The sequence below is a fragment of the Bombus fervidus genome, chromosome 14 (genome assembly GCF_041682495.2).
Source record: "Bombus fervidus isolate BK054 chromosome 14, iyBomFerv1, whole genome shotgun sequence".
NCBI classification, from domain to species: domain Eukaryota; kingdom Metazoa; phylum Arthropoda; class Insecta; order Hymenoptera; family Apidae; genus Bombus; species Bombus fervidus.
Window position 1 is genome coordinate 6,509,348 of NC_091530.1, and position 23,552 is coordinate 6,532,899.

Consider the following 23,552-nt stretch of genomic DNA (forward strand, 5'->3'; position numbering starts at 1 on the left):
AAAGTCGTTACATCATTGCGGAAAAAAATATAACACGAAGTAGGAATTTAAAAATAAAATTGTAAAACCAGCCAAGTTTATTAGTGCGATAATTCTGGTGTTAAAAGCGTGGAAATGTACTATATAGTATTGGTTGGCAACTAAGTGATTGTGGATTTTGCCAATATCACCTAATGACAAAGTTCGCAATCACTTAGTTGCCATGAAACATACTCAATAAAAATAGTACAGCAATAGTAATAGCAAGCATGCGAAAGATACATAAAACATTCGATGTATAGGGATTACGGTACGTGAAACAAACGAAATTAATTCCCTGCACTTACATCGATATAAATATAAATTCGCGTAAATATTCACGGAGAATTTACAATATGAAAGCAGAATGTTGCGTGTGTGAAATATCGAGCGTGAAATGGTTAAAGACTAAAATGTACTCCATGTCGAAAAAGACCCTGTCGTCTTCCAGATGTACACAGATTTGTGACGCTCCTCGAAGTAGTTGAGATGTCGGCAAGTGGTAGTCTCGCGAGGAAATAAAAAAAAAGCTTCCTATCTTTTTATCTAATTTCCTGACGACACCGCCGCCACAGCTGTTCTTTATCTGTTTCTTGCTCCTGCCCTTGCCAGATACGATCCTCCGCGTAGATCTAATATATCGCTAGATATTTTCGACGTGCTTCTCAAGCTCCTGTCGACGAGCCATCAGTCCACGAAAGAAACGTACATGGAAAGAGAGAAAGAGTTAACGAAAAAAAAAGAAAAAGAAAAAAGAAAGGAATGACTAGAGGAGGAAAGTAGAAAGAGCCGAGCGAAAACGCGTATATAGGTGTAAGATTGAGACGAAGACACGTATACATATAGGTGTAACCGCATAAGGATGTCGGCACATGTGGGATGCAACGACGAAAGAAGTGCATTCGTTAAGTTTCGGTGGTCGTGGGAATCGATTTACGGTATCTGGAAGTGGTGCACGTGCACACTGATGTATTTTTGCCGAGCGAGGGCAGAAGAGACTGCATCCTCTATTTGCATCCTTGGAAACTGCACTCGGGCCAGGCTCGGGCTACCAAGGGGTCGTTACCCACTAAAGGAAACTGAACAGATGCGTGTGTGTCCCCGGGGGCCTTCTCTTCGCTGCTTCGTCGAATATTTTCATATTTCCTCTACGTAGTCTCCTATACATAGGATTATGGCGGAAAATCGTTCGAATTCCATAGATAGTTGCATGGTATTTATAGATGTTTGCACGATATGTCCTATAACATTATAGTTATCTTCACCGATGCCTGATACGGATATGTGTAAACGAGAACCGAAAATTATCGACGAGTAGTTTGCATCTTTTCTTTTTCTCGAAAGCCAGCGTCGAATTGCGGAATTAGGTATGATTTTTGGAATATGCAACGAAGTAGATCTTTATGGGTATCGTTAGAAAAATAGAAAGCATTGGAACAGTCGCGAATATATCTTTTCTGGATATGTTACGCGTATCGTACGAAACATTTTGCAATTTCTTTGATACCGTTATGAAATCATCGCGACTGCATTATGTAGGGCAGGCCAAAGTTGAAAATAACAATTTCAGGTCAGGATAAGATTTCGCCAAAGTCGCATTAATCAATATACGAAAAATTTAAACACGCAAGAATGTATGAAATTTCGAGACGTATTACTCTTTGCGATATTCGATGGATGAGAGAAATGTCCATATAGGCTTCATTTCTGCTGTTATATCGACAAAAATTTAAATTTGCAGAAGCGTTCGCATTCCGTTCCTCGCTCACGTATGTATCGCACTATAAAGAATTATATTAAAACCGCAGGAAATTCAGCGAGGTCTACTCCGACGATAGCATTGCTCGGTAACGAGCGAGTCTCTCAGACGCACAAAGGAAGCATGACAGATCGAATCCTTTACTTATTCAACCCTCGATATCTCCTCGATCTTATTCAACGCTCGCAAACTCCGTCCTGTCGATATCTTGATACCGAGTTACGACGTCCTACCGTCGCTGCACAAAAGCTCTTCTTATTCACGTTTCCATGGAATTCGAAGGTATTCTCAAGCGACCAAAGCGAGCGAAGGATATCGCGATCGTCGTTCACGATATCGTTCCGGATGCATGCGCGTGTCTGCAAATTTCCGGAGGCAGCCTGTGTTTGAAACGTGTCAGGGCCTATTTTACTTTGGCTTTGCGGCTCGTCGTACGCACGATGTTCGAATTAACGCTGTCACCGCGGGCAACGCGTTACTTCAATCCTCTTTGCTCTTCTTCGCTTCTCTATGCTTCGCTTTAGTCGAACAGTCGATGGAACACGAGAGCAGAAGGACGCTTAGAGATTCTTGAAACTGTGTGGCAAGTGGCAAGAGGCTTCTTCGACCCTCTTTGTACCTTCTTAAGCCATGGTCACAGTGAGTACGTGTTTTGATGTCTGCAAATGTATAGATTCTTATGACTGTAGAAGTAACTGTAGAAGTGTAAGTAAGTATATCGTCGGAATAATCAAGTATATAGATTAGATGTACGAGAGCGATTATATTGTTCTTCAATTGTTCAGTCGTCGTGTTTCATTTATTAGAATGACAGTTTGTTAGAAGACGGATCTACTGTAATCATAGGATAAATTAGAGCAATCAAATATGTATATATATATATATATATATGTCGGAGATAAAAGGACATCGGTGCCATTCTTTTGGAACTTTTGGGAAGATCCCCGATGCTATAGTCTAGACTATTTATTATAGCTGTACTTAAATAATAAAACTTAGAAGTAGTTGTTACGTTTCAATCCGATTACGTTTGCTCGAGATTTGTGACAGTTGGGCTCGAGGTGACACAATTGGTCGCTGAACGTAGCCACGGTCACGGGATGGACGTTTTTATCTAACAGAGAAGTGCCAATATTATGAGACACACGTTGTGTTAACAATCAAACCCCGGGCAGGAGCAATGTCGCAGCTACGCGGGTCTGCCTAGCAACGGCAGCTGGAATTTTGTTGGTATCCCCGGCCAATATTCAACAAAACGAACGCGATCGTAAGGAGAGGAAAGTTCTCATCAGTTTTTTATTCTTGCGATCACATTGGAGAGTTTCTCACATCGTCTTTACGTGCAGTATATACCGAGCGTCACAGCGAACGTTACTTTGTGCTTCAAAATATATTCTAAGTTTAACAAAGAGTTACTCCGTTGAGAACATTGTCAACAACATCTCGAGTGTCTAATCATCACGGTTATTTGTCAACCTTTGTAAAAATCATATTTATACCAGTAAATATAATCTCTATTGTGCAACAACGATGGCTAGTCCGAATGAAGATTCGTTGCACGCCCCTAATCCTAGCTATAACCCGACATATATTATATATAGATTCTTATCAATTCTATTTGCATTTCGATCTTCAGACGTTTCATTCGGAACACACATACACTGTAACCATAGCAAGACAGCAAGCAACAAGCATCGGACCAATTACATATCTTCGTATGTATATAGGTATATAGACTCTTACGAGTGTAAGCATCTCAGTCTTCAGACGTTTCATTCGTCAGAGCACGCGTCCACTGCAACCGTAGCCCAAGTCATGCCAATCAAATATGCATATTACATTCTTATCGGTGTACGTATTCGATCCTTCTGATGTTCTATTCGTGGAAGCACTCTATCCAAGCTGTAATCGTAGCCTAAATCGGGGTGACCAAGCACTCTATATATAGATTTCTATGAGCTTATGCATTTCTGTCATCGAATATTTCATTCGCAGTTCCCTATATGTACAACGTATCGAAGAGAACTTCAGTTTCAAACTTTGCGCAGCGTAGCACAGCTTAGCTTAGCTTTCCAGTGGGTCCCCTTGGTTTCTATGTCCCTTGCACATTCGATTTAAACGCGCCTTAAGAGAACACACACTGGATGAAACACCAGAATCGAAGGACCCCTGCAGAACGCCTGGAAATTCCTGAAACCGCGCGGTAAGACGCTTCTTCGTCTCTCTTTGCTTGTTTTTGACCAACAGTCGATGGAACAGCAGAGCCCGAGGACGTTCAGAGATTCTTGAAACCGCGTTGCCTGCGTCCATTCCGTCGCGTCGACTGCCAGTCAACCTTTCCGAGTGGTAATCACGCTACAAAGGGGTCCTGTAATAACGTAATGAGAAAGATTAAAGGGTGTCGTGCTCCCTAGCCTTTTTCGTTCGCCGTTTTCTCGGTGATAGACACCCCCGAGGGACTGGCGGGAAAAACAAATAGGACGATCGGTAATGGAACGATGCACGGCCCGGCTAGGTTGTATTTTTGGATGGTTATATGCCGGTTCTCGTGTTCGCGCTGTTACACGCTCGAAGCTGGTTAATTGGATAATCAAGGGGACTACTTCAAGACAGTTACATTTTCGGCGGTAAATTTCGGATAATTGGATTGCACGTCATACAGCTATCCGAGCTATTCTCGGTGTCGTTAAATGGTAACCATTTGCTACATGGTCTGTTCTATTAGTTGAATATATAAATGGTCTTTAGGGTTGGGATAACGAGTAGTGACGTTCGAGTGACGTGCGGGATAATGCACAGGGAATAGATCTTGGTCGATACGTTCTAGTATATTTTCAATCGTTTTTACTCCGTGAACATTCACGCTGCTCGACTTCCTTCTACGCGCGATGTAATTTATTTGTCAAAATTAGAAAAAGGAATTTGGCAGATGTAAATTGATCGAAACAAGATTGCAAGGAATTGTTATGTAAAGAAGCGTTCGGATGATCGATATTTAAGATTCTCAACACTGTATCGACGATGTATATTGATCGTCTAGAGTCTAGATGATCCTTTACGATAATGCCGAGAATTTTGAATATTGACAACGATGAGAATAATACCGATCTTCTGAACCGCTCCTTCAATTCAACGATTCTTTCTCAATTAACAGATTAAAAGAAACATTCTAAAAGTATAAATACATCTGGAGCGATTATTTTCAACGATATGTTAAATTGAACGAACGAACGACAAAATGAAAGTCATCGTTATCAATTTGTAATTGTCAGAACCGTTCTAATGTGGTAAATAAATTGACCGTAATAGTAAGAATAAGAAGACTGTTACATCAGTGACTTTCCGGTTTGGTCATAGATTATGTATTTACCGTATCAGCGTCCTTTAATGTGTTAATAACGTCGTTCACCTGAATTCCTTGGTTACGTTGCTTCATTTTCCCTTATCATAAGGCTACTCGTTAATCTCGTGCTCGTTCATTTTCGTTTCGTCTCGTTGGTCAAACGCGATCGTAGATAAGCTGAAAGAAATATCTCAGTGGTGGTATATACATGTCAAACTGTCGGCGAATGACAGGTTATATGTATGTATTGATTAATGATTAATGACTGGATACATTGTCATTACGGACTTAAGCGCATATAGGATGGGTCCAATAACTCTAATTGCCTTAATTGTATCTCCATTATTTGGGAGACAAATGCGAAACGATTTTATTTACGAAAGTTGTTACGTATCAGAGAAGTCATGCGAGTAATTTTTTTTTTTAGAGGCTTCAAGATTATTTTTATTTCTTTAAATATATTATACCGCTGTGTATCTCTGGATAAAAATGGAAATGCAGAATTTTTAGAGACGCCACAGTGACTTTTATTTCTTTGAATATATCGTACTTTTTATTAGCGGATAGAAGAAGGAGGATTTTTAAACATTTCACTGTTATTTCTGTTTCTTTAAACATATTATGCTTCTTTATCGTTGGTAGGATAGCGGATATTAGGCGATTTGAACGACTCACGGTGGCTTATCTGGAGAATTGTGTCTACGATATGCAAAATCTTTTTATCGTAAATTAATTTCCTGTTACGTCGTATCACAATTCTGAAACTTCTGCTACATCGAAATTTCCTGTACTATTATCGCCATACAAAAACGATCCGTTTTATTCGTAGAATTCCTTTTTATAGAAAATACACAGCTACGTTCCCTCGCATTTTTGCGATAAAAAAAAATAAGAAATGAAAGTGCGTATTATTTTAGAAAAATAATCGATAAGCAAAAAGATAATCGTAAATGACAGTGGAAAGGAAAACATTTCTCACGATTGTCTTCGCGATCAAGCACACAATCCTTTCTTGTTCGCCGATTAAATTGCCATTCGATCTGTCCGCGAACGTGTATAGTGGCACTTGAAATAATAAGCAGGCCCTTGTTAGCAACGGATCCCCCTTCTAAGCCGAGCTGTTCACGAGAATTCCATCCGAAGTCGTTTGTTTGCGTCTTGGTCCGCGTGAAACCGTTTCATCCAGCCATGAATTTTCTACCTGTTTCTGGCTCGTCAGGAATCTGAGAAGGGTTCGCCGTAACATCCCTGAAGGCTCGTAGGAACAGAGCTTTGATCCCCTTATTTCTCAAGTTCAAAGAAAGGTAGACAGGCGGATGGGTCGATTACTTTCACGACGAAACTGATATTTTAATTCACTCGTTGCTTGGTAAAAGAATACGATATATATAACGTTGAAAAAGGGAATTGACATTAAAAAGAGTTGCATTAATTAACGTACGATTGTAACGAGAATCGAAGTTAATTAACTGGAACATCTGTGTTACATCAAAATCGTGGATATCAAAGTAATCGTATAAAAATAATTTTTGTATTCTTCATTATATTTAACATTACTTTTCGCTGGAATATGTCCAAGTGAAATAATACATTTATATTGGACAATGATATAATTAAGGTAAAAATATAATTAATGTATTTCATTCAAATTGCATGTTAAGGGAACATGGTATCCTGAAAAATATCGTAGAAGAAGAATCGAGTTGTATCTGGATCAAAACTTGATCCTCTTTATCGCATAAAATTTCATTATTTTAATATATCTGAGGTGGTATTTAAACGTGTTGATCTGTTTAATAAAGAGAGGAGTGATAAAATTGTAACAGTCCGTGTATATTCAAATCGATATAAGTACAAGTACAGATATAGCGTATGCCAGTCGTAATCGTCGCTCGCCCAATGCTACTGTTAAACTATACTATTCGACTATACGACTGTCCTAGAGAACACGTTCGTCTATTTACATCGACAGATGTTATTACAAAAAGTTGAAACGTAGCTTCGGTTGACGATTAGAAATAATATTTCGTCCGGAGTTCGTTTACCTTTGAAGCTAGCAAACCAAAACAACGCTGGTATTCCAAGGCGCGATAATACGAGTCTCTCCCGATTCAAACCTTTCGTCGACTCATGTACACATCCCAACGAAACATCGAACATTGAATTGGCGAATAATTGATATTTTCCATTATTTTCTCCCTTCTATTCTTTCAATCCATCATCTTGCCAATCCTTTCACTGCTCATTATCGTGACACGACGAAGTAAGATTATATAGGAATGCACTATTCAATTGAAATCCTAGAAACCGTAATTTACTGCGACCCACGCACAATGCCGGCCGTGATATCCATTAACCACGTTACAAACGGCAAATAAACGGCCTCATACAATCAGCAGCACTTCATTCACTATGTATCATCAACGGAACCATATACTATGCGACTAAATACATAATCATCCACGAATCAATCAATCCTTTCAGAACCGCTCGATTTCCCTCGCATCAAACTCTTAACATAGGCATACTTCTCGTCTTACAATACCCGACGTATCAATCAAACGATGACAAGGGAAAGTAAAACGTTAAGGCAATTAAAAACGCAGGAGTCGAGAGATTCTGCAATCCTCTAGGCTAGAGACATCGTTAGTCATTAATCCGATTTCACACGAAGAAGAACGCGATAGGTGTACGTTTTAATATCACAGTACGATTAGAAATTGTAATACTGTGACACTGTTTATTTATTTATTTATTCTCCAAAGCTACATCTTAATTTACTATATGGATCAGTGTATTATATCTCCTCGGTATCATTTCGTTTCATTGTTCCAGGACATAGCTGTTAAGGTGTCTTCACACGTGCGGAATAGTTTAATATAAAATCGTTAAAAACAAAGGGAACTATGTTAAGTCGAGAGACTTAATGTTCTTGCTCGTTTCATAAAATTTCATAAATCTTTGGCAGACTCGTCTCCTTGGGAGATCGAATGACATAAGGTTAGAAAGAAAGAAAAGAATTCTATATGACGTGACTTATCGTCCGTCTTCTTCGCCTGTAGTTTTCCTAACCAGTTCTCTTCTCCTTCTTCCCTCGAAGATTAATCAATAGCAGCGCGAGGGTCCCGAGGGCATAATCCACGATTAAGAACCCGTGGGGAAAAGGCGACGACTTCGAAATTCTTGAGAGCATTTCCAAACTGGTAATCTCTCCTCCGACTTGTAGCGATCTGTTACGGCCCCAACAAAAAGTGGGTTAACCGGCCAGATTCCAGATAAAGGTCGCCAGGTGATACAAGACCGAATGATGGCACGAATGAATGAAATACAACGGCAGGTTCCCTCGTTTTTACCTGTTCCGACGTCCTTTTCTTCTAAAAGCGAGACAGGACAGGGAGAAAAAGGGACCGGTCGATTTTTCATATCTTCGAACAATTCATTTATTTATTTATGGCACGACGAGGTGAACCTTCGTTTCCATGTGGTTGATAGCTAAGGTAGACAGGCGTGTTTTATGCTCGTCATTCGGTGAAACGCCAGGTTTCAGAAGCTTTCGCTGATTTTGCGAATCATTCTCTTGCGCTTGAGAGGGAGAGAGGGAAAGCGACTGATTTGTAGTTTAGGTGATGCTCGATGGTAATGGAAAGAAGAGATTGCATAGAACGTTATTGGTATAGATGGACCAAGTTTCTACAGCGAATCACGTTATAATGATTTAATGAAACGTCTTGTAGCTTATGCGATTTTTGTTTAATATCTTTTACCACTTACCAATGTTTTCGTGGTATTTGATTTGCCTGGAGATGTGTTTTGTTATATTTGGAAATATTATGCGTTCTCAGAGTAAAAGCATCGTTTGGTTTTTTATTTTATTTGCGTTTTAAATTTAGTTGATGAATATTCGAACCTACTTGCGAGGTTCTTCTTCGTGATGATGAAGCAAAATCGAAGCGAACTTGGTTGGGTAGTAAATTTAATTTTTTACCACTGACAATCTCCTATCGGTATGATGAATATTTTAAAGCAGCGGGATATTTTCCTTTCATTTATGTCCATAAAATATCCTGCCACAGTTTGACCGGAAGAAACTGAAATACCTCGTACAAATGACTATCGTGATTTCTAATCTATATCTTCCATTTAAAACTTCGTATCGTCGTAGATATCGTGAAAGTATGTACCAACGCAGATTATACGAGACATACGTAGTAGACGTCTCAAAGAAAAAAAGAAATGTGTCTTGGTCATCATTTAACCATAAAGTGTGATATTTTGTCATCGAGAAAAATTTTGTTGCAGATGATAATCGGAGAGTATCTTTACGCGAGACATTGTGACGCAGATTCGACAAAGATATTATTTGGCTACAACATACCACCATGGTTATGGGCTGCATATGAAAAGGTACACCTCTCCAGATATTTTTCTACTGTGATATAAAGTGTATCAACTCATTATAATTCTATAGATATTCAATAGTACACAATGTATCAACTCTTTGTTCTTCCATAGATATTCAAACTATGAAATAGAAATGAAATAGAAAACAGATATGATCCTAAAATCACATCGTGGAACCAAGGGAAGCTCGTGACCATCTTAAGAAGAACCTTTCTTCCCACGCTTTTAACACCTTTCTTTCCTTTGTATACCTTCGTGAGAACAGTTCTGAAACGCGCGCTTTTCTGTCAATATTTGCAAGATTCTTTGTTATTTGTTGCAAATATATTAGAAAGAAGGAAATCTGCAAACGCATACAGTTCTATTTTAAAGATCAAACTTATACCAGAAAGTGTTTATTCAGATGTCTTTAAAATTCCAAAATTCAAGAATAACAGTAATTAATTGATTCGTATCTTAGAAAGATGGAAACGAATTGTATTTCTGTGAAAGAATACTCGAATGTCTCAATTTACTTCAACGTTATTAAAAATTAAAATGTGTTTGTTTTATAGTAGAGAATTCTTCCTTAGTTTCTTCACGCGTGCTATCTGTAAATAAAAATCTTCGTAACATCGTTTATAATCATATTATTGTAATTCTCGCACTTTTTAGAATACATTTTTACAATTTTCACAATTCTTACAATTTTCTACAATTCTCATAATTCGTACTAGATTCTCACAGTAATATTTTTGTTATTTCAGATTGGCATATTCGGTTTTGGAGCAACAACAACTGTTTTGATCACCGACGTCGCCAAATACACGATCGGTCGGCTGAGACCTCATTTCATGGCTCTTTGTGTGCCTAACATTAATTGTAGCCTGCCTGAAAATCAGCACAGGTATATCGAGAACTACGTCTGCACCTACGAGAACATCTCGGCCAAGCTTCTAAAGGAGCTCAGGTAAATACTTCTCTCTTTACGCGAGAAATCCAGCGACCCTTTTATTCGACAGTGCGGAAACTACCATTTAAAGCCACCGATAAACTTCGTGTAATACTCGTTCGACTTCAATCGGACAAGTTAATTAGCTTGCTCGAGTGCGAGTAATCTTAATGAAATTCAAATGACATTCAGAAAAGACTGCGTCGTTTGAATTTTCTTTTTCTTCGTTTAGATTTTATTTCAGTTCAATTACATTCTATTTTAATCTCATTCGAATTCAATTAGATCTGCGATCGAAATTGATCTCTGAATTTTTCTTTGACTTTTGCAACGAAAAGGACAACCTGAGATTAGAAGATGAAAAATAAATGAAAAGCAACTTTTGAAATAATTAAACAGCATCGGTAGATTATATTAATCTGACGTATGATCGTTAATTTATCAGATATTATTCTTTTTAACTTAATAATATTCTACGAAAGCAATAATAATTTTAATAATAAATTCATTAAGGTCTCTTGATCTATAATTTCATAAAAAAGTCCTGTCAGAAGAAAAAGAAACAAATAAGTATGCGCAGCGATACTCTTGAATGATGGTGTATGTTGCAATGCGTTTACCTTTCTCGTTAAATTGCTGTATAATGACCGTCATTATGTACGACCATGCCCCACCTTTCTGGTAATTTATCAATTTCTCTTCCATAAAAATCTCTCACTTCTTCACTGAAACATCTCTTCGATTGCGCTTTTTACGGTACTTTGCTTTTATTTTTGAAACGTGATTTACTTACGCGGATGAGACAATAAATATTGGTTCGTCTGGAAAATTCATAACGTCTTTGACAGTCGATATATCCCCTTTTCTATTTGCTAACATCGAAGGACGATTATTAATTATGGCGATGAATATTGGACGCTAAAGAGGACGAAAGAAAAGAATTGAAGAAAAATCTGCAGCTGGAAGACAGGAACAAAATTTCGTTCGTCATGTCAATTTATCAAAGTAATTGTATTCATTGAAATACAAAATATAAAACTATCGTCTTTACATTATTCAAATATAATAGCGCAATTTAGTCTTAAAGAATCGATTTGCGATTTTCCGTCGATCGAGTTCACGTTCAAAAGTGTGAATTCATTAAGCACCATAGACTCGAGAATTATTCACCGATCTCCCGCTGAGACTTTGTACATTTAACTGAATTCAAGTAGCGCAAACTTAAGTGTGATTGTTCAACGTACCATGGTAGTGCCGTCAGTACGAAAATATGTAGCGCTTGCTATAGGAATTAACTAAATACGTCACGATTAAGGAATTTGATGTCTGTTGTGCAAGGATAATTTTCAGAAGTGGAATATCAGCTGAAACCAACGATTGCTATCGTTCGAGGAAACGGGAACTACTAGCTGCCATTACGCGCAAATTATATACGATTGAGAAATTCGGATAAATTGGTAGCGACGTTTCATCGTTTCAAAAGGTTTAACCAAGACAGCGAATGATATTTTATAAATCTACTGTATATGATGATAATCTAATAATCTAATAAATAAATTCCATTGTTCCAAGAGAATTTCAGTAAAATCAGAGATCGCAATTTTAGTCTCTTTGCATACAAAATGGATCTAATATAATTGGAACGATAATAATCTAATAAATAAATTCCATTGTTTCGAGAGAATGTCAGTAAAATCGGAGATTGCAATTTTAGTCTCTTTGCATACAAAATGGATCTAATATAATTCGAACGATAATAATCTAATAAATAAATTTCATTGTTCCAAGAGAATTTCAGCAAAATCAGAGATCGCAATTTTAGTCTCTTTGCATACAAAATGGATCTAATATAATTCGGACGATAATAATCTAATAAATAAATTTCATTGTACTGAGAGAATTTCAGTAAAATCAGAGATCGCAATTTTAGTCTCTTTGCATACAAAATGGATCTAATATAGTTCGGACGATAATAATCTAATAATTAAATTCCATCGTGTCGAAAGAATTTTAATAAAACCAGACCGTGTAACTTTAATCTTTTCGCATGCAAAGTGGACGTAATTTAATCTGAATAGCAAGCTTTAATCCACTAAATCCTAAATTACACTACGTTATAGGTGAAGCTGGATAAAACCCATACAAATACGAAGTCTCGAATTTGCATGGTGCGTGTTACACGGCTATATACTGGAATCATCGGTACGTTTAATTCGCGATTGAACATCTCGAATTGAGAATCTTCAGGGCAATAGCCTTTTGGTATCTGAGATCGCAAAACATGGAATCGCGTGACGGTAACAATTGCGGGCGCAGTTGCGGAACGGCCTACGTAGAATTAAAGTTGATGGAAAGGAACGATCGCTTTCATTATTTTTTACACACTTAATGACCATGGAATGTATATAAAGAAACGAGAGCCGACCAGTCAGAGTCGACCTCCTTTTTTCTTTTTTTTAGTTATCGCGTTTTCACTTCGCTTCGAGGATAATTTCAGAAGGTGATACTTTATACTGAAATTATCCATGTAAATTTATCGATGCAACGATTGGAAAATATTCCATCAGCAACGATCCTGATCTAATAATCATATCGATCATACCGATTTTTAGAATCAACTCGACAACTTAATTCTTAGTTTTCATTTTGAATATTTGTCCGAAGACTTTCGTCCATATCTTTTGCTAAATTTTCTTTCCATATTTCGCCACGGTCTTTTGTCGAATTGTATCAATTTCTGCTTAGTTTACGATCAAAGCTCATCGTTCGCGTGTTATTTTATTCTCAGGCTTGCAATTTATTGCCTTGCTTAGGCCTTGCTTTGGGTCATTTTCCAGTCAATAACACCAAGAAAAATAGAATTTAAGAGGAAACTTACCTCATCTACCACGTTCTACAAATGTTTCATAGATTCTTCCGTGTTGTATACATTCTCCGCATTCTTAAATCTTTAAATTCCCCATAAACGAGAGGTACGGTTATTCTAATATGTACTTCTGACTAGGCTGCAGTCTTCTATAGGAGATTCATGGGGAAGCTGCGAAACAGAACGCACAATACGAAAACATGTAAAATACCGAAAGAATGGTACTCTTTCAGATATGTAACAACTAGAAGAATTTTCCATCTTTATATCGACATAGAAATATGAATTTGTATAAATATCTCACTCTACAATATTAGATATAGAGCTATGAATTCCCATAAATAGTCTACTTCCGACCAATAACCGTGTGCACCTCATTTCGTCGAGGTCTGGTGCCGATTCGTTGGATCGCGAAGTCGTTGCCTGTGCTATTTGCTCTTCTCTTTGCTGGCTCGTTGCTTCGATAATCACTTTGATCCCTGGCCAGAACGTATTCGATCGGCTAGACATTATTATTTGCCTGTGCGTGCCTGTCTGTGAGTTTGTATGCGCGTATGGTTCAATCGCAACGGAATTTCGTCGGGCTTTTTGCCGGAGCCAGTGGCTCGAAGGCCGGTTTCAACGGATACGAGCAAAAAGGACCACTCCGATGGCGGCAAATGACAATGAGCAGGGGCCTTGTACCCGCCGGCGATTCGCATGCACGGGATTCGATCCGAATCATGACCCACCGGGCCCTATTCGACCCGCAACGGAAACACTGTTACACGCAACAATTACCCTGAACGCACCTTAGTCATTGTCACGTTGACAACAATGCTACATTTCCCATTAAGTATTTTTATTCGCATTTTTCACCCCCTGACTCTCTATCCATTGTTAGGTCGACGATTTCTTTCCAAAGATTTATTCTAGTCGAGTAACTTTCAACTTTTTCCTTTCCAGAGATCCGCGAAAGTTTGATTACATCGTTTCTTAGGTAATGTCGTGTTTGCTAGGTGTACGAGCGAATAATTTCTCAGAGAAGTTCAAAGTTTGTAAAAAAAAAAAAAAAGAAAAGAAAGGGAGAAGATATAGGACAATTTTTTGTTTCGAGCTTTAAAGAAATCTGAACAAATTCCTAATTTACTATGCAAGCGGTGCTCCAGCCAAATGTTTAAAACTTCTTGCGATAAAAGCGAAGATTTAACGGAAAGTTATGAAAAAATAGGAAGCTTGGAAGTAAGAAGTTTCGTGATAAACGAATATCTAAACAAATTATTTTAGGATTTTATACATCTGCGATCTTTCGAAAAAGTATAAAGAAATTTGCCAATCCTTAGGAAAGTACAATTATTCTGAGATCTAAAGGATTTTTGGGTAGATTATTTATTCATGGAATTATCAATATTATCTTGAGAAGTAAAATTAATAATGATTTATAAAGATCAATTGAAAAATTACAAACGATAATTTGTTACAATTACAAAGAAGTTACAAGATACATAAAATGAATAGAAATAAAATATATAAACACGAACGACAATACGAGTCGTTGAATAGCGCACAATGCTCACTTTACCTTCGAAATTTCAGAATTGAATTCAACGAGGTAAACAATATTTGGGCGGTGAAAGCCTTGTAGGTGTAAGCTCTCTCAGATGTGGGAATCACAAAGTCCAACACCTTCGTTTCGGAGAAATTAGAATTTGAAATTAGAATGAAAATTTCACCTGCAACTCAGCGACTCATATCGCTGGCGGAAGATCAAAGTATTCGTCGTTACTTTCTATAACTTTAACCATCTTTCAGGCAAGCGACGGATTTCACCGTGAAAAGATGCTGTGTCTTTGCACAAGATCTAATCGTCAAGTGATTTTTTTATCTATAATTGAAAGGATGTATCGGATAAGGCGTGTTGAATCGATCGGAACAAGTACGTAGTAATGGGGAAGCGTAATGTCTAGTGAATAAATTGACTGCTGCAAGACGTCTCAAACGAGACTCTTCGTGATGTCTTCCGCCGTAGAATCAGTGTGTGGTCTAGCGTTGTCACGTAGCAATTTCACAGTACGTTCTCCTTTGTCAGTGCCCTGCCTATTGGAAGCAAAAGCTAAAAAGCACATTTTACCGTGATGGAACTTGTTATTTGCCTGACAAATGGCTTAATAGATATTTATAGAAAGCAAGGATAGATACTTGGAACACTTTTAAATAATAATTTGTACTGAAAAATTATTCATTATTCGCTTGTACACATAATATACAATTTTTTATGGTATTTATTAGTATATTATCTAAAATCTCATCTTATTATTTTTATTTTATTATTTAAATATATATAATATATAATGTAGTAAATCATATATCAATAATATATTGTACATTGTTTTCTAGAACTAGAACTATCCGTCGGTTCTATTTCTACTACAACCAGTGAAAATGACTGGTCTTTAAAAAATACGTAATAATAGAATGTTTTTATATTTTTCGATTTCTTACTTTCTTACAAAAGGAATTCCATGTTACGTAGTACATTTTTAGTATTATTAACGATGATCCCTAAAATGATCCCTAAACGAGGGTTGACACATTTATAAAATTGTAGAACCAGTCGTTTTCACTGGTGTGGTATTTCTAGCATTAGCATCTAGCGATCTAGCGATCGATTCGGAATTTTCCCGATAACTGATATCGTCATATCGAACGATACGCAGTACAAATTTTAAAAACGTGTGGCAAATTGTACAAAACGAGGAAACTGGTTAATTGTGGTTCGATAAACAGATTGCAGGATCCTTTTACACTTTGACAAGTACCAGTCATTTTTACTGCTATTGGTATAAGTAGCCTTGATACAAAATTATGTTCAGTTTGAATACATAAAAAGCAAAATAAAATTCATTATATTATTTTTTTAGTTATCGTTGCGAAAGTCGTTACATCATTGTGGAAAAAAGATATAATACGAAGTAGGAATTTAAAAATAAAATTGTAAAATAAGTCAACTTGACCGGCATGGTAGTTCTAGTGTTAATAGTATTTGTAATTCTTCCAATCGTTAACTGTAAATTTCACCTACTGACATTTGATTCTATCTTCGAACAATACTTTCCTTATTCCCATTTTCTCGTAATTCATCAATACATTTTGGCACGGATGGCATACGTTTCTTCGTATGAAGTAACATGAATTGCGCGAATTGTAGTTGGCAATAGTCGTATGTAAGTTCTTTTTAGTGCAATAATGTATGTATTTAGGTCGTTGGATCAAAGCAAACATATTTCTAATTCACATACGGTTTTGTAGCGATGAAAGGGCTAAAGCTAGTAGTCCCTGACGCAAACGTAGCCTTTTGCCACGAGTATTATAACTGATTGACATTGACGTCTTTTGCTAGCCTGTAATTGATCGTGGTACTACCGTCTTCACATATAGACAAGCGCATGCATATTAATTGCACGAGTCAACGTTGTTTGCATGCGAATTGTGTTATTAACGAAAGAATTAATAAAAATTCAACGCGTCGAGATAATAAAGCCTTTTGATGTTTCCTTGCGTTCCGAGAAATATTTTGCAATTTTTTACACAAACAACATATCCAATTTTTCTTCCAAGTGTTTCTTTTTCTTTTTTTGCAATTTCAAGCAGGAAGTCATCATAAATAATAAAGTATCTTCTAGGTAATGTTCCTTCTCTGATATTTTTTGTTATTTTCGTATTAAAGAAATTCACGTCTCGTCGTGTTTTATTGTATTTAGAAATACTCAAAAATTCAAAAACTATCCAGAAATTCGAGAAGGAAAAATTGCGTAAGAAATAATCGCGTCCAAGCTAAAGCTTTAAATTATTGTTTTATAATTGTAAAAATATGTATACTGTAAAAATTGTTTTACAATTTTAAAATATCTCTAATGTACATAATTCGAATCTAGTTGATCAATGTTCAATCCTACATGCTTTATGAGACGCTTACGCCCATCGCTACTTCTATTACACTTCAACGACCTGTAGTTCCAAAACAGCCGATATAAATTGACAATTCTTCTTCTGTTCTTTCGCTGTAGGTCTAAAATCGATTCTGCCGAAATCGTTCCATTTGTCAAAATACGTCCAGCTTTTAACAAGAGTGATTTATCTCCGGTTGGGCGGAGGTCGCTATACAGTCGACGCACTCTATAATTTTGGAGTATAATTCTTCGATTGTATAAGCTTGTAGGTAGCGTATAATTTTCTGGAAGCGTGTAATTCTTTGCTTGCCGATTTAAAGAATAGGAAGGGAGTACGCGTTCAGCTGGAAGCTTCCGGTTTTCAACGTGTAATTATGGGTCCCCTTTCTGAATATCGCTTTTCGGTATGTTTCATCGTTATTTAATTTATTAGAACGATTGAATAAAATGACGCCTTGCTTCTGACTGCGATTGTTGTATTATATCGTAGACTGTCAGAATTGGACAATAAAAAACTCTTTTGCCCTTATCAAGTATTTTAATAAGAATAATTCGAATAATATTGACATTGGATTCACGATTTACATTTGAACAACTTGGTATTGTAATCCTGTTTAATGAAACGGAAAATTGAAGAGAATTTTAATCGTGTTTCATTGTATTCGAATAAATTGTTTGACAGAGAAGAGATAACTTATTGCAAGAATGATCATCTTATAATTAACATCGAATGAGTTATTCGATTAGAGAGAATTGTTGCGCTAATTTTCAAGGAAAAGTCGGAAAATATGCGAGCGCAAAAATTGTCGACTTATAATGCAAAAGACAGTTGCGATTAGTTTGAGCTTTTGATAAAGCTTTCGCATTTATGCTCGGACAAGGTGTTCGAATATTTAACAGGATTTAATAAATTGTATCAAGCCTGCAGTTATAATTACAAACTTTTATAACGCCTCGCAGCTCCATAAAAAGGCAAGCTGGCATGAATATTAATATCATGATCTGTTTATGTTCCTGGAATTAAACCGGACGCATAAAACAGGATAATGACACGTAATTTTCATTAGCATTTTTACCGGAACTGGCAGTATTTTTAACGCGTTCACAAATAACGCGCAACGTTATACGATTATGCGTGAAAGTTGATACATAACCACTTTATACAATAATTTGCCATATATAATTATGCGTGAAAGTCGATGCATAATATCAAAATGTCAATGATAAGTATGCAGCATAAACATATATATATATATATATACATACATGTCGAAGCGTACAGACACGTCCATACTATAGAATTATAGAGACCATAACGGAGAAAATAAATATCGTTTTTCCCATTAAAACTTAACGTGCAAATAAATTAAGCGAGGAGGTTTATTAATTTATTATCGGCTTATCAATATTTATTAATATTTTTATTCGATACGAGCGATATTTAATCAATATGATATCGCAATCAGAGATATCCCATCGTCACGAATCCAGTATATTATAGTTGTACTTGGTATAACGACATGATTGGCAATAATTAAAGTGAACTACGCGGTCTTCGATATAAAACGGTGATTGTCGACACGTTAGAAAAACTAAATGACGCAGATAATAGAGGCTGAATAGCGTAATTTCCGGTTCCGGGTAACCCCGTTCGACCAAAAAGGATCGAACTGCAAGGCGTAACTAAACGAACCAACCAACGGAGGAGGAGATTATTCCACAGGCCCATTATGAAGCCCACAATCAGAAATTATACTCTCTTCCTCCTTTCTTCTTTCATGTTCTTGTACCTCGAGGAAATTGTAGGAGCTCGTTATCGCGCGCACAGGAGAAAGAACGGACCTTTCTTTACCGGTAGCCTCTCTGTTATACACTTTCGTTCAAAAGTTAGGCATCGAGTAGCTCAAAAATAAGGACTCGTATAACGTAATCTTGGCAGCGAGTGCTTTCTCTAGTACCCGAGGAAAATTATTCTTTTTATCAATTATTAAATTTATTTTATGAATTAAAATTATTCAACAGCGTCGTTAGTCCTTGCATTACATTACATTGCATTACAGCGCGTTATATCTTTACGTTATATTACGCTCCTTTTGTAAATTACGCGGTTCTTCCTAAAATCTACATTTCGCTCCGCGCACAACGATCCATGAAATATACAATTTTAAACAATGATATTACAACAAACAATGATACCTTCAATTGTTCAATAGTGGAAACGTGTATTTTTTGGATAGTTTTATACAGAATGTTCCAATCTTTTATCAAACGTTGTCGCTATATTTCACAGGACAAGATAAGACGACGAGTCGAGATACAAAATGTATAAATAAATGTCATTGGTAGCATTGTTAAGGAGTTATAATAAAAATAAAAAAAAAAAAAAGTAAAAGGAAAAGCGGTATACGAAATGAGCGGTAACGAACGTGCTACGGTACAAGATAAGAATAGATCAGGCATATTTACATACAGTAGTAGTCACGAAGCATTATGTGCAATACTTCTATAGATCCAGCTACAACTCCATTTCAAAATGATTACCATTCCTGTCAATACAAGATTGACAGCAGCAAAAGATTGAATTTGTTATTCTTTGCAGTTCTCGTTTACTACATTGAAGTTGAAGTCGTACAAGTATTACGATACCTTGAGATTATTACTATATGTAAATGTTCCTCATCTATTCATACTTTGTACCGCGGCAATGCACGTTCGGTATCGCTCGTTTCGTATGTCTTTTTTTTTTTTTTTTTTTACTGCAACTCTTTAACAACGTTTTCAATGACATATATTTATATGGCATTTTTTCCTTATCTTGACCTATAAAATATGCTGACAACGAAAGAACTGTAACACAAAGAACAAACGCACGTAAGGAAGACAATGAATTAAAAAACGGAATTTGCTCGAAAATAAATCATTGCTCGCGCTTATTATTTATTTAATCAATAACTTTTTGGTCTACTTTAGTCAATCAACGATCTTCTAGCGAAAGTTGAATTACAAAATATCTCTTTATCTTATAAACGTAAAAAGGATAACGTTCGCTGTTAGGATTATCAAATCGATAATATTTTTACTGATAATTATTTGTGACAATATTTGTCGATTTGTTGGTGAATCGAAACCAACGAGGTACTCGCAACCTCGAAACAGGTGATCCCTAACTTTTGACCGACAGTGTAGACGCACCGAAGTGTATCACGGTTCATCCGCCCTTTGCGTGTGCTGGGACAGTTTTATGTATAGAAAGATTTGAGGAATCGACGATAAAAGGCTGACAGAGAATTCATTCATACGTCCCACCCTCCGACTCGTTCAACCAAAGGGGACCGTTTCCTCATCTTCCGGACTATAGTATTTCTACCACGCTTAGCCTCGTGCTCATCGTGCCTTCTGCGAATTGCCTTAATTCGGTGTCGGTTAGGATACCAGTTTTTTAGAAACCATTATGTTATTGCGTTTGGAACTGTCTCGCTTGTTAGCGTCCAATATGTTTGGAAGATAGCAGGCTTTGTTGAGCTTCCTGCCAGTGCCTTAAATATTAGGGTTATTTAACAGCTTTTTAGTACTTTTGACACCCGGTAGTATTACGTTTTATCGTGTTTATTTTTGTATATTCATATCTATATTGTATATTTATTTTGTTTCTTCTGTGCGTGTTTTATTCCGCGTAGTTTGTTTCTCAACCAACACTATTGGTTCGCAGGTGATTAAAATTCTTTGGATTAGATTTGGATCGGATCCTATAATCTCAATTTGTACTCTGTGCTTTATCGCAGAAGAAATCAACGGTAGACAAATAAAGATAAAAGGTTCTTTTATAAACAGATCTTACATTCTGATGACAAATTGACGGAAAGCTTTCGATTTTATCTGCAACAGTTATCATCCAGAGGAACGCGCGTCGTTGTCTGACTACAAATGTCTATTCTACTTAAAATTCTTCCAGTTTAGAAGCTATTACGTGTAATACTAAGTCTTCGCTCTATTTACATGATTATTCAAAACATACAGTATTAAAAGGGATTACATTTTATATACCGCGTGACCAGCAGAATAAAGCAATAAAATGCTCACTGCGGATAGCTCCCTGATCTCCTCTCCTCTTTATCTTACAGAAATCTTGCAGGTAAAATAGTTTCCACAACAGATACGCATCTTAATCGAAGAATAAAAGAAAGAGAGCAGGGGAAAGCAGTTTCCCCGAATAATTACTTATTCAAACAATCAACCGGAACGAAACAGCCCACGAGCACGCATTAAAAGGGACTAAAAAGTTGAGCTTGGCAAATATTGCCACAGCGCCGAGAGAGAAAAGAGAAAATAAAGGAGAGAAAGATAAATAGAGGGAAAGGGTAGATAATGTCCGATTAAAGGTGCAGTTTTTTGATGGCCAATTACTCTTACAGATAGAAGCCTGAGTTCGCTCAGCCCCTGTCTTCTTTCTCTTCCTCTTTTATCCTCTCTTTCTCTTCCTCTTTTATCCTCTCTTTCTCTTCCTCTTTTATGCTGCTGTTCGTCTTGGTACTCCCATCGGAACATCTTCCGCCGAATCTTTACGATCCACGCTTCGGGGTACGCGTTGCTCGATTGTAATCGCCACGGAACACGCCCTGGAATTAATCCTGATAAAATTAATAGGGTCCTATTACCAAACGCGTGTACTGCCTGCAACAGCAGGCTCTTCCTCTGCTTTTGTTGTACATATGTCGCTGTATTATATTTATAAAATTGATGTATTATATTATAACCATAATAACTGGCTTGTAACCTCTTTTGGATTCAATTGCCATCACTTAAGGTTCTGTGAACTTCTCCATCCTTTCTTTGTAGAAACTTGGCTGGTTGAACGTATCGGAGTATTACAACACGGTCTGCATTTTTTATGCATTTGTGTCAAATTTGAAGAGCGCGCACAATGCGTAGAACAGTAGCTGTTATGATATTTGAACAATGAAATGAATCTCTATTTAGGTTTCATTTCTTTAATTGTAAAAGGGAATTTTAATTCGCCTAAGTATCCGCGCACCAATGATAAATTTAGTAATTAAATAATAAATGAGTCTTATTAGCAAATGAGTACTGGCTTGGTTAGACTCTTTATGTATTTTTATTATTTTAGCTATTGATATGTCGTATTTATAAAATTGGCGTATTATATTGTGACCAATAACGCGATCTTTGTTAGACTAAGTTGACGTCATACAAACTTCCGCGAACTTTTCAATCTTTTCTTTATTTCTATCGTATTAGGCATTTTTATTATAGATTCCCAGAATTGATGTATTATAATATAGTCAACAACGTGCTCTCTGTTAAGGATCGATTAATAATATTAAAAATACAAACTTCTCAATCCTTTCTTGTCTTTTAATTAATTGGTTAAACATATTAAAATTACCTCGCGAGCACACCGCTGATGTTTATGCAGTTTTTATGAGAAATTTCAATGTACAGAAATGCGTGGAATGTACGTAATGTACGAAAGTCTGTGTATAAATATGCAGAGTAAATTCATAGAAATAAGTGTTTATGAAAATATAAAGCTGCAAGAACATCCGCGATCTATTTATGAGTAATATAGTTTTTCGATAACAAAATTTGTCTGTAGCTTTTCCTTGAGCAAAGAAAAATTTGTTCTTTATGGGAAATTTCAATGTACAGAAATGCGTGGAATGTACGTAATTGCACGAAAGTCTGTGTATAAATATGCAGAGTAAATTCATAGAAATGTGTGTTTATGAAAATATAAAGCTGCAGGAACATCCGCGATCTATTTATAAGTAATACAGTTTTGCGATAAGAAAATTTGTCTGTAGCTTTTCTTTGAGCAAAGAAAAATTTTGATAGGAACAACGTATGAAATTTATTTGACACGGTGTAATTTATAACGTTGAACGTTTCAGATTATCCTTTCCCTCAGGACACTCGTCATTCTCGGCCTACACGATGATCTACCTCGCGGTAAGTTCCTCCTTTTCGTTCGTCTTTTCTTCGAATTTATGATTATTTACGATCGCCTGACTCCGTTATCGATTCATTTTTTTTTTTTTTTTTTTCTACGATGAGAAATTTGAATGGCAGCAACGGAACGTCTACTTAATGGTTTGGAATTTCTATCTTCTTTCTCAAAGTCGGATGGTAATTACTTATTTTGTGTTATTTTCTAAGTTGGAAGTAAGAAGAGTTGATTCCAAGCTCACTGTGATTTTTTACGTTATGGTGCTCGATGATTTTTATAATTACGTGTACTCGTTAGATATGTACATTTTCATAGATTAAAACGTAGAATTATTTTCGTT

At 36.5% G+C, this 23,552-nt stretch overlaps 1 protein-coding gene across 7 annotated transcripts in view; it reads left to right on the forward strand.

Moving 5' to 3' along the window:
- Wun (wunen) overlaps nucleotides 1-23,552 on the forward strand; it is a 59,718-nt gene that overhangs the window by 20,097 nt on the left and 16,069 nt on the right. For all 7 annotated transcript variants that reach the window (XR_011801632.1, XR_011801633.1, XM_072016949.1 and 4 more), the window contains 3 exons: nucleotides 9,420-9,524; nucleotides 10,268-10,470; nucleotides 23,157-23,214. Coding sequence is in view for 5 of the 7 variants with exons in the window: in XM_072016949.1 (XP_071873050.1) it covers nucleotides 9,420-9,524; nucleotides 10,268-10,470; nucleotides 23,157-23,214 (366 nt within the window). In the remaining 2 variants the exon portion in view is untranslated. The remainder of the gene's footprint in view (nucleotides 1-9,419; nucleotides 9,525-10,267; nucleotides 10,471-23,156; nucleotides 23,215-23,552) is intronic.